This window comes from Alligator sinensis, unplaced genomic scaffold (genome assembly GCF_000455745.1).
Source record: "Alligator sinensis unplaced genomic scaffold, ASM45574v1 scaffold602_1, whole genome shotgun sequence".
NCBI lineage: Eukaryota > Metazoa > Chordata > Crocodylia > Alligatoridae > Alligator > Alligator sinensis.
Window position 1 is genome coordinate 2,721,163 of NW_005841976.1, and position 12,096 is coordinate 2,733,258.

General features: G+C 46.6%; 1 protein-coding gene across 1 annotated transcript in view; it reads left to right on the forward strand.

The window, feature by feature from the left end:
- Positions 1-11,942: 11,942 nt before the first annotated feature.
- The window catches only part of CHORDC1 (cysteine and histidine rich domain containing 1), a 30,788-nt gene continuing 30,634 nt past the window's right edge, over positions 11,943-12,096 (forward strand). Inside the window, exon 1 of the mRNA XM_025200841.1 lies at positions 11,943-12,079. Coding sequence (XP_025056626.1) covers positions 12,016-12,079 — 64 coding nt within the window. The 5' untranslated portion in view covers positions 11,943-12,015. The remainder of the gene's footprint in view (positions 12,080-12,096) is intronic.

Sequence of the window (12,096 nt, forward strand, 5' to 3'; positions counted from 1 at the left end):
CAATCATTTTTCAAGTGTAGTCACCAGAACTGGACTAGGCATTCTAATAGTGGTCACACTAGTGCCAAACCAAGCATGCTATAATCTCTTTAATTCTGTTTACACATCTAAGAATCACATTCATCTTTTTTGCCCCTAGTGTGACACTAAGAACGCCCATTCATCTGATAATTTATCATAATTCCTCAGGCTTTTTCAGAGTAACTGCTTCTCCGGATAAAATCCCCTATCTTGTAAGTATAGTTTATTTTTCTTGTTCTTTATAAATATATAAACATTCATAATTGGCTGTCTTGAAACTTTATTTGCCTTAATTCATTTTACTAAATTATCTTGATTGCCCTGTGCCAGTGACCTGTCCTCTTCATTATTTTCCATTCCCTTAATTTTGGGAAATTATCTGCAAACTTTTTTAGTAATGGATTTTTTTTCATGTTGCTGGTAAAATGTTAATGGTGCAGAACTGTGGAACCCTACTAGAAGCACAGCTTACAATGATACCCTGATTGCAATTACATTTTGAGACCTATAATTTAAGTGGTTTTATTTCTTTTAATGTGTGCCATGTTAATTTTGAATCCTTCATTAATTAAGTTGACAAACTGTCGAGTCAAATGCTTGCTGAAATCTTACATCAAAACTATTATTTATTTTTAAAACTTGTAATTTCCTCAAGTAATGATACCAACTTTGTTTAACAGGACCTATTTTGGGGAAATCCAAGCTGTCATTAATGATGTTAGCTTCTTTTAATTCTTGAACCTCATATCAGCTGTTTGATTATTCTCCCTTATTATTATGAGGTTTACAGTTACCTGGGTCATCCTTACCTTTTTAAAAATTGACAAAATATTAGCTTTCATTCCTATAAAACTTCCCCAGTATTTTAAGACTTAATAAAAAAGAACATTAATGAGTCAGAGAGCTCTCTGGTATGGTATTTTGTAGGGCTGTGCAAGGCTCCGGACAGAGCTTCGGATCCGGGGAAGCCTTGGATGCTTTGGGGTCCGAAGCAGCACATCCGGGTCCAAGCGCTGGCCTTGTTCGGCTTCCTGAAGCGGTTCGGAGCCTCCTCGGAGATCCGGCCATAGGGTATAATGGGGACATAATAACATATCTATAACTTTGTTGTTTTTTGTCCGATTTGGATGAAATTTTCAGAGGTGGTAGACTCTGCAGAGAGCATGAAGCCTGCCACATTTCAAGAACTTCAGTGCACGGGCTTGGGCGGGAACTGTACCCCAAATTCTTGAAAGCAAAACTCCAGTCACGTCTATGTGTTACAACACAGGGGGCTCAAAACTGCTGGGCTGGTAGCTCATACTGAGGCCACAAAGCCTGCCAAGTTTCAAGAGGATCGGTGCAGGGGTTTGGGGGGAACTGCCCCTCAAGCTGCGGACAAGCAAAGCAGGTGCCATGGGTGCAGTGGGACTGACTGTCCCTGTCCTGGGGCAGGGAGGGAGACACTGCTGCAGGCCTGGCTGCTAAGCTGCTGTGTTCCCAGTTACCAATCAATCAATCATGATTCACTCAGGGACCAGCTCAGTACACAGGACCTGGCTACTACATAACGACTTAACGAGCAGCAATTAGCACCTGCAAAACCAGGCTAAGGAGAGGAAAGACTCAATACAGACAATCAACTGCCCCAAGACAGACACAGTCTTGGCATGAGTTTTGCCTGTCAGCAGCTAGGGGTGCAGGGCCCCAGGACCCCCCTGCACCGATCTGCTCCACAGCTGGCAGGCGTCGCAGCAGGGGCCACCATCCCTGCAGCTGTCACCCCGCTGAGCCTTAGCACACGCAGGGTCACCCATGGCACCAGCTTTGCTTGTCTGCAGCTTGAGAGGCACTTCCCACCCAAACCCCTGCACCTATCTCCTTGAGATTTGGTAAGCTTTGTAGTCTCAGTAAGAGCTACCAGCCCTGCAGTTTTCACCTCCCTGTGTTGTAACACACAGCCGTGACATGAGTTTGGCTTTCAAGAATTTGGGGTACAGTTTTCCCCAGACCCCTACACCGATCTTCTTGAAACTTGGCAAGTTTTATGCTCTCAGCAGAGGCTACCATCTCTGCAAGTTTCATCCAAATAAGACAAAAAACAACAAAGTTATAGATATTTCATTGATTTTCCATTATCCCCTATAGCCGGATCTCCGCCCGATGGAGGCGGAAACCCTGTCCGGAGCTCCGGATCGGATCGTGCCCATCCGAAGCGGCCGGATCCGAAGCTGGATCGGATCGCTGATGACTCACACAGGCCTAGTCATTTGGAATTTTTTTATTCCAATTTTTAGTAACTATATCCATCTTTAGCAGCTGCTGTTTGACAACAGCTTTAATTATGATGGCATGGAAATTATTTTATCATCATAAAATTATATAAATACATCATCTGTTTTTCCTTGAAACATGAACTAGATACATTTTAACACTATGCATTTTCTGCATTATTATTTTAAAATTACCACTTTTATCTAGTGATATCTTTTTGCTTCCTTTATCAATTTTCAACATTTTTTAGCTTCTGATTCGTATTCATTACTACCAACATTTCTCCATTGATTTATGTATATTTTTATAGCTGCCATCATTTCTCCTTAAGCTAGAAAGTTTTTTAATCCGCAAAAGCATCTATTTAGATTGTGGAATGACAGCTTTTGGGACACCTAGTACATTTTTTTAAAATAGTCCACAATTATCATTCAAGGCTTTCTGATCAATTTTTTTCTCCACACTTGAAATCTCAAAAATAGCAGTGCAGAGCAGCCCCCATGATCTATGAGCTAATGTGAGTTTTGTTGATGGATACCATCTAAGCATTTAATTAAGCTCGAAACTGAAATATCTTATGAAAAGAAAGCTTTGCACAACATGAATTTCTGTACCAACCATGTATACTTCATTAACTAATACCAATTATACACACTTTAATAAAGGACATTATAAAAAGGAGTTTACTAAAACTGAATGCTAACCTTGAGACAGGCAGTTCATGCTGTGTATTCAATGCCAGAATGCTGCACCCAGCCGCCGTAGCTGGAGACGTTCTCTTTCTCTGTAGGTTGAACACTTGCCGATACACTGAGATGGCACACACAGTATCCACAGAGTTCATTGGAATGGTGAGGCAGTGTCTTACCAAGGTGTAAAGATGTGGAAACTACTCCCAGACAGAGTCCCAAACACAGACACAGGCACTAGCATCTGGCACTCTTTGACGAAGTTTACATTAGCAGCACGTTCATTGTCATGCTCTTGCCCCCATCCTGGGATTGTTTTCAGTAGCTGAACTCAGCAAAAGTTGTGGTCCAACATGTGGACAGCACTAAGGAAGGAGGCAGCTGGTGGCAGTGATGGGGCATACCTATAGTACTGGTTCAGCTTTACAGCTATTGTCTGGAACAGGTCCCTTCTGCACTAGTTTTCATGAGGACAGCTTCACAGTTCTTGCAATGCCTTGTCTTCAACCTAGCTTATCAAGTCCATCAGCTTGTTGGGTGCATGGTGGATCACAGCCTGCCACCCTTCAAACCACGTCAAGAGCTCCATGAACTGGGTGGCATTGTCAGCCACAATGTCACTTGATTTTGAATGTCACCTTGTCCTAAGAAATTGTGACTGTGTGCTCGGTGTGATTTCCAGCTCCTTATTCACAATCTGCTGGTAGTGCTGTATATGCTTGACATGGTAATCGACACTGTTGAATCACAAATTCCACCGTGTGAGCACAGACTCTGATGGCAGCAGCACAATGCCATGTGAGTCCCTAATTTGACTGGTGATGGACTCCATATACCAGACCTAATGACCCAGACAGTGTTTGAAGGCTTTCTTGAAAGAAGACACCAGGTTATCCACCACAGGGAACTGCGTGCACCAGATATCACTTACTAGGGACAGAATACACACATTGCAGGTGACATGAACAGCTCTGGGCAGCATTCTTTGCAGCACATTGAAGAAACCCTTGCATGTGTACATGGCATTTTTTGTCAGACAGGAATGTTGGGATCTTGGTAAAGTCTATGCCATAGCTTGGGACCTACCAAATTCACAGCAGGATTGGGCTGCACAGCAGCTCCTTTTATCTTGCAGGTTCCCCTGTGCTGCCCCCACTGTTGATTGGCAGAGGAGCCTGCTCCTGATGGGCAGGGAGGCAAAAACTACAGTTTTAAATATAGTGCAATTTTTTGCTGCTCACCGCTGATTGGCCAAAGGACTCTGGCAGCCACTCTGTTGCTGAACAGTAGGGAGGCAAAAGTGGCACCATATTTCAAACTGCTGTTTTCACCTCTCCGCTGATCAGGAGTCAGCAGCCAATGACAGGGTGGAGGGGATGCACAGGAGATCCTGCAAAATTGGCAGGAGTGGGGTGATTTTGCAGGTTCCCCTATGTGCCCCTCTCCCCCACTGCTCACTCCTGGTTTTTGCCTCCCCGTCCATCAGGGGTAAGCGGTGAGCAGTGGGGCCCCTCCACCAATCAGCGGTGGGGGGCACACACGGGAACCTTGAAGATTAAAGGAGCCACTCTGTAGCCCACTCCCACTGTGAATCTGGTACATCACTAGCCATAGCTGACAACTACCTTCATGGTGGCTTGGGACATGGTAAAAAAATTGGGACACGTGGGGTGGACTGGCTCAGTTTGAAACACAAGAGGGTCTCAGTCTGTCCAGCCTCCTGATACAAATAAAATGTGTGCACACAGTTATTCTGAGGGTCAGTGGCTTTATCAGCCACAATGGAGAAGGAATGATACTCTGCCAAGGCAGCCTTTGTGGACTGTACATGCAAAGCAAATTGCAGAGAGTCTCTGGTGAAGCGTGTTGGCACATAGAAAACTGCCAGTATTGGGCACGTTTTGGTTCAGGTAGCCCCTTAACTTTGGGTGATCAAGTTTCTGCAGTGGGATGTTTGCCACTGCACAAGCCTCCATGCCTCTTGGCTTGCCAAGCTGCTTTCTGTGGTCCTTTTAAGGAGGGAGGACACAGTCGCTTGATTCTTGCTCTGACCTTCAGCTTCTGCACCAGCCTTCTTCTTCACAGATGCCTTTTGGACTCCAAATGCTGATCTGTGCTGGTTTTCCTGGATAAATCCAGTTACATTTCAGGAGGTACAGAAGAGTCTGCCTCCATCTGTGTGCAAGGTCCCTGTAGGATACTGTCTTGTATGGGGTGACAGTCCCAACGTGAGTAAAAGGGGGCACGAGTACTCAAAAGCCCCCTTGGTGCACCAAAGGCATTCAGGAACATCTGAAAGCCAAAAAGGAGGCATACATCCAGTGGAAGGGGTCGGGGGGTTATCACCAAAGGGGAATATACCTTCATAGCAAGAGTATGTAGGGAGGCTGTTAGGAAGGCTAAGGCAGAGACGGAACTAGGGCTAGCAACAAGGATCAAGGATAACAAAAAGTCCTTTTTTCAAATACATAGGGAGCAAAAAGAAGGCACCAGGCAACATGGGGCCCTTGCAGGATACGCTTGGCAATTGGTGGTTGCACCAGATGAAAAAGCAGACTTTTTAAACAAATTCTTTGCCTCCATTTTTCTGAGCAGGGACCGGGATTTCTCCCCCACCGAGATACAGGACAGACTCAGGAGAGACTCCGCCAGGCCTAGGGTCAGGGAAGACTGAGTTAGGGAACTTCTGGAGGGGCTGGACGTGTTCAAGTCAGCAGATCCAGACGCTTTCCACCCCAGGGTGCTGAGGGAATTGGCAGGGGTCATCGCGGGGCCCCTGGCACGGCTTTACGAGCATTCATGGTGCTCTGCCCAGGTGCCAGAAGACTGGAAGAAGGCCAGTGTGGTGCCCATTTTCAAAAAAGGGAGAGGGGAGGACCCAGGCAACTACAGGCCTGTATTCTTACTTTGGTCCTGAGGATGCTCTTTGAAAAAATTATCCAGGAGCACATCTGGGAGGGATCAGCAGGGGGGAGGATGCTTAAGGGCAACCAGCATGGGTTCATTAAGGGCAGGTCCTGTCAGACCAACCTGGTGGCCTTCTACAATCAGGTCACAAAATCATTGGACGCAGGTGTTGCAGTAGATGTAGTCTTTCTGGACTTCAGGAAGGCCTTTGACACTGTCTCCCACCCCATAAAAAGCTAGGTGACTTTGGCATTGATACCTACGCAGTCAGATGGGTCACAAATTGGCTAGGGCACTGCACCCAGAGAGTGGTGGTGGATGGATCATATTTGACCTGGAGGGAGGTGGGCAGTGGAGTCCCCCAGGGCTCGGTCCTCGGACCCGCACTGTTCAATTTCTTTTTCAGTGACTTGGACTAAGGGGTGAAAAACACCCTGTTCAAATTCACAGACGACACCAAGATTTGGGGTGAGGTGGGCACATTGGAAGGGAGGGACAGGTTACAACTGGACCTGGACAGGTTACAGGGGTGGGCAAATGTGAATAGGATGAGACTCAACACTGACAAGTGCAGGGTACTGCACTTGGGCAGTAAGAACCAGCAGCGTACCTACAGGCTGGGGAACTCCCTTCTTGAAAGCACAGTGGTAGAAAGGGATCTTGGAGTCATTATCAATTCCAAGATGAACATGGGCCACCAATGTGAGGATGCGGTCAGCAAGGCTAACTGCATCTTGTCATGCATCCACAGATGTATCACGGGCAGGTCCAAGGAGGTGATCCTCCCCCTCTATGTGACACTGGTCAGGCTGCAGTTGGAGTACTGTGTCCAGTTTTGGGCGCTGCACTTCAGGAGGGATGAGGCCAGCATTGAGAGGGTCCAGAGGAGGGCCACCCACATGATCAGGGGCAGCAGGGCAGGCCCTATGAGGAGAGGCTAAGGGACCTGAACCTGTTCAGCCTTCACAAGAGAAGGCTGAGAGGGGATCTAGTGGCTGTCTATAAACTTATCAGGGGGGACCAGAGGGGATTGGGTGAGACCCTGTTCCCCCGAGCAACTCCCAGAGTAACAAGGAACAACAGCCACAAGTTAACTGAGATTCAGCTTAGATATCAGGAGGCGCTACTTCACAGTCAGGATGGCCAGGATCTGAAACCAGCTTCCAAGCTCTTTAAAAGGAGGCTTGATAACTACCTAGCTGGGGTCATTTGAGCTTAAACTTAGTAGGGGTCATAACAGCCCTGTATTCATTTCTGCCCAGGGCAGGGAGTCGGACTAGATGATCTGCTCAGGTCCCCTCCGACCCTACTTCTATGAAACTATGAAACTGGTCCAGCGCTGAAAAGTATTTGGCCGTCTTAGAGGATTTCTTCTCAGTGGCCATGCTGAAGAATCGTCCTCAGGCTGTAGCATGCCTGTGGGTGCTTTAAAGCCTGGCTGGCTCCTGGACTGAGCCTACATCAGGGACTCAGCCTCCAGTTTGCTCTCCACCAGCCCCCGCGTTTCAGGACACAAAGGCTTCCCCTCTCCCCACTTTTCTGTTCTTGCAGCTTTTCTTTTGGGTTTTTTCCCCACTCAGCAATCTCATGGGGCCCATACTTTTTTGTGGAGCCTACAATTTTTCACAGAGAACACCTGAAATCATGGTTTCCACAAAAATCACAAAATCACAATTTTGATAGGTCCCTACTTATAAGACCTTGTAACACACATTCCTTATTCTGGATGATTCTGAGCCACAACCAAAAATAGAAAATTCTATTACAAAATATGTTAAAGGAATCTGTTAACCTCAAAAACTTTGTTTGATTAAGTATCCAAATAGATGATGATCTATATTTTATCTGAACTATTCGTGCTTCTGAAGTATGCAAAATTGGGGTGAAAATCTCATCACCTTTTGGCTTCCTACTGAGCAGAGAAATTGCATGTTTGATTATATAAAGACTTCAATCAGCTAATTATTATAAACTGCAGGTTGGCAGCGCATTTGGTGGAGGTGGAAAAGATGTAATTTCAAAAAAGCAATAAACAACAAAATTAAGATTAATTTTGATTTCCTTACAATGAATTCTAACAAAACACAATTATTCCATTTCATATCATGTGCAAGAAGACAATCACAGTTCTGTAACCTTCAGAGAAGGGATTAAGTATGTGTTAAAATTCATGACAAACAGAGCTTTTGGTCTGCTTTTTCATTTATTTTAATGTGATACAACATAGCAGGCAGAGCAACAGTACAAAGACATTTTTGACAAATTCAAAAATTTTGCAGCTTCTAAGAGCACATTACTATACCAGGTATTTAAATGTTAGGTGTGGATGCTTTTAGAGAATTCCGAAAATGCTGAGGGTCCTTTTCTTCAACATACACATTCTGTTTGCAAATAATGACATCAAAATACAATACTAAATGTACAAAATCAGTATTCACTTTTTTATACCCTGTAGATATCATGCTGGAAAAATAATGCAAACAAAAATTTTCCAGTTGTGTTACAAATTTTCTCAAGACTGAAATGAATACTGTCAACACAGACACATTACAACAATTATACTGCAAAATATCTCTTGTTTTGATAGTAACAGAACCAAACTCTCAAGCCCCTCTATACATGTTTGCTCATGTTAGGTAAAATCCACTCTTGCATAAAAGTCTAGCACAAGATTTTATGGGTGTAAATGAAACTAAAGTGGTGCTTTTCCCAGCTCTCTGAATGATGTTGAATTTCACTTTTAAGAACAATTTTCTTCAGGCAATAAAACAAAACACACAGTTTATATAGTTTCTTTCTCACTTTCTCCTTATAAAATAAATTATATGAATAAAGGAAACTTTTGGAAAAGGAGAATTGCCTTTGGCAAGTGGCAAAAGAATAAATTTATGTTCTGTTCTTTCACAATGGAAAGTAAATTATATTCCTGGTTTTACTATAACAACAGGCTTCAATGGAAACGTTATCACTGACTTCGGTTGAAATGGAAGCAACTGCCTGGCATGCCATTAGGGAAGGCAATCTTTTCCGGCTGCAGGCTTTTATATTTTTTGTGAAAATGTTTCGCCTTCCAAGCCAAATCAGCCAAATCAATTTCAAATCTGAGAGTCAGTCAAGAACCATAAGTGGCCCTACAACTGGCAAACATCCTCCACCCCACCTGCGGCTTCAGATGTGTCCAAATCCTTTGGCACGCATCCTACATGCATGCCTGGAGGCATGGGGTTTGGATGCCCCTGAGTTTTGCTTGCCCTCAGCCATATGGCTACAGGCATAGGCAACTGGTAGGGAGGACATGGGGTGGAGGGGGGGCACGTGCCCCCCCCCGCCGACAGGGCCATTGCCCACTGCTGCCGGTGGATTCTGTGGGTGCTTGCCAGCCCCGCCCCCGCTGCCAATGCCACTGGTGGCTTCTGCAGGTGCTCGCCAGCCCCATCCCCACCGCCGGCTTCTGCGGGTGCCCTCCCAGACTCAGGAGGCACCAGTTGCCTATGGCCACAGAAGCAAGCTAGGGAGTAGTCTCCTTTTTCCATAAAGTGAGCGTAAAACTACATTACCTCTTCAGGTACTCCTCTGTGCCAGGAAAATGGTTATCCCCAGGTGCAACACCGCCTTGTTGGCCACAGTGTCTCCAAGGGAACCTAATATAGCCCATCTGAATAAAATAACCCACCCTGGGTCAGAGGCAGACAGGAGGGTGGGTGCTAGGACCCACTCACCACTGGTGATTGTCCCTGTGGCAGCAGGGTGATAGCACCCACAACTAGTGCTCATCCCCGTAGCAGCATATGGAGATTATCTGCAGCCAAAGCCCCACATCCGCAGGCTTGATCCAATAGCTTCCTGGGCCATAGGTTGCTGACCTCTGAACTTAAATATTTTAATTTTCTTTTCTCCAAGTTCATCAAATAGATTTGAAGTGCTGATGAACTAGCAATGGGTTGAGATGGGGCACTGGCCTTGTGATTTCAAGCACCTTCAGCAAAATAAATCTCTGGAACATTAAAGGCCTCAACCACAACTAGGGTTTGAATTACAGGGGGACTCGAAGGGGCTAAACCCCCTCATAAGAGACGAGAGCCTCCCAGCAGCTGGGCAGAAACTGCTGTTTAGCATGGGTGAAAAGCAGCCTCTCCTCCTCGTTGCTGCCAGACACATTTTTGCTGCAGCAGCCCAAAGCCTGCTCCCAGGCTGCCCTGTGGCTTCTCTCTGCCACCGCCTCCAACCCCACCGCCAAGAGTAAAAGTATAATTCAAACCCTGACCACAACATGGAGGATTGATCCTGAGGAGTACTGTCCAATGACTCTTCCCAAATGCCTGCCTTTGTGCGTGATCAGTATCAGCAATTCTCAGGATCAGGCATGGATGGGCATGAGGCCCTGTACAAATGCACCCTTGGTAGAGAGACCAATGCAAGGCATACTGGACACAGACAAGTTCATTCTGTTTACCTCTTGGATAAAGAAATCCAGTAAAAAGAATATATTTTGATTTTCAAAAAAACCCCACCTTCTGGTAAGGTGCCTCACCAAAGGCTCTTAAGGAAACTGAGCCATTGTGCAATCAGAGGGAACATCCTCTTACGGATCAAAAACTGTTTAAAAGATATGAAACAAAGGTTAGAACTGATAAATGATCATGTTTTACAATGGAAGAGGAAAACAGTGAGGTCTTTCAAGGATATGTTCTGCGACCCAGGGTGATCAACAGTACGTTATACTTATATGAGTGTCAATGAGTACAAAACTTGCTCAACTACAATGCCAGTTCCAATTGTTTCCTGTTTCTTGCATTATAACAAGCTTTGCTTATCTGTGTATCAGTTAAGTGTACACACATCTTACTTGCATCGCATCTTTCCGCCCCGCTGTCTACTTCCTAATGCAATACTGCAGTTAACTGCAGAGAAATGGTGAAGGGGAAACATCTGTCATAGTGATACTGAAGCCTTGAAAATGACAGAAGCTAGTAAGTTTTACATCTACTATTAGAAGCCCTGAAAATGCTGCTGATCTGTTTCTGGACTGCAGTCTCACCTAAAATATAAACCGTTGATGGAAAACATCTGCGTGGCATTAAAGAAGCCCATCTTGAATTCTGCAGGCCATCCTGGTTGCCTTGTCTCCAAAAAAGAAAGGATAAAGTAGAACTGGAAAAACAGGAAAAATATAAACAAAAGCAACAAAGGTGATTGTGGGGTGAGGAATGACTTCCACAGGTGGAGACTGAGCAGATGAAGATGCTTTATCTGGGAAAACAGATGGCAGCAGGGCAAATTTATACCTTATAGACTAACCAAAGTGCACATTCATCCATCCACATGTGCACAACAAGCTTTTGTAGGCTTCATCACAGGCGGTGATAGATAATACGACCACATGGGAGAGGTCTGTAAAAACCACGGATGATGGGGACTAGCGGCTGCTCGAAGGCCTGTCCCCCCCCCACCCCCGTAAATTCTCTGATCAACCATCTCAGGCAAGACCTAGGGAGCAGGTTTACATCTGATTGAAGGAAGCACTTTCTTCACTGGTGGAACTCATTGCCACAGCAGACCTGGGATGTGACCAGGTTGGAGATGGGGGCCACTGGGAACAGTGCTGCGGTCTGACTCCCCAATGCAGGCTGAAAGGGCAAGGGGTGGTCACCCTACACAAGCCTGGCAACGGGCAAGACAGGCTGGGCACACCCACGCGGTGCTCTTTGCTGTGCTCTCCCTCCCAGCCAGCAGCTGTGGACACTGCCACCCCTGCACTGCCAGGAGACACCACCCCTGCCCTCCTGCAGGCTCCCTCCTGCGCATGCGCTCCACCTCCCTCTGTCAGCCCCGCCCCGTTCCATTCTCATCGCGCCTGCGCGCCGCTTGCTTGTCCCAGCCCCGCCCCTCCGCACACTGCGCCTGCGCATCTCTGCTTCCCTCGCCGCAAGCACCTCCCTCCCGCGCTTCGATGGCGCTACTGCGCCTGCGCCTAGCGCTGCCCTTTCCTTCACCCCCACCCGCCTCGTTCTCCCGAAGATTCGCGAAGGTTCCGGAAGGCCCCTCTCGGCTATTTCCGGCCCGGCACCTCCTCCCTCCCTTCCTCCCCTCTCTCCTTCCTGTCTTCCTTCCTTCGTGCCGCCGGCGCCGGCTCGCGTGCTGCGCCATGGCCCTGCTCTGCTACAACCGCGGCTGCGGGCAGCGCTTCGACCCCGGCACCAACACGGAGGGTGAGAGGGGCCCAGAA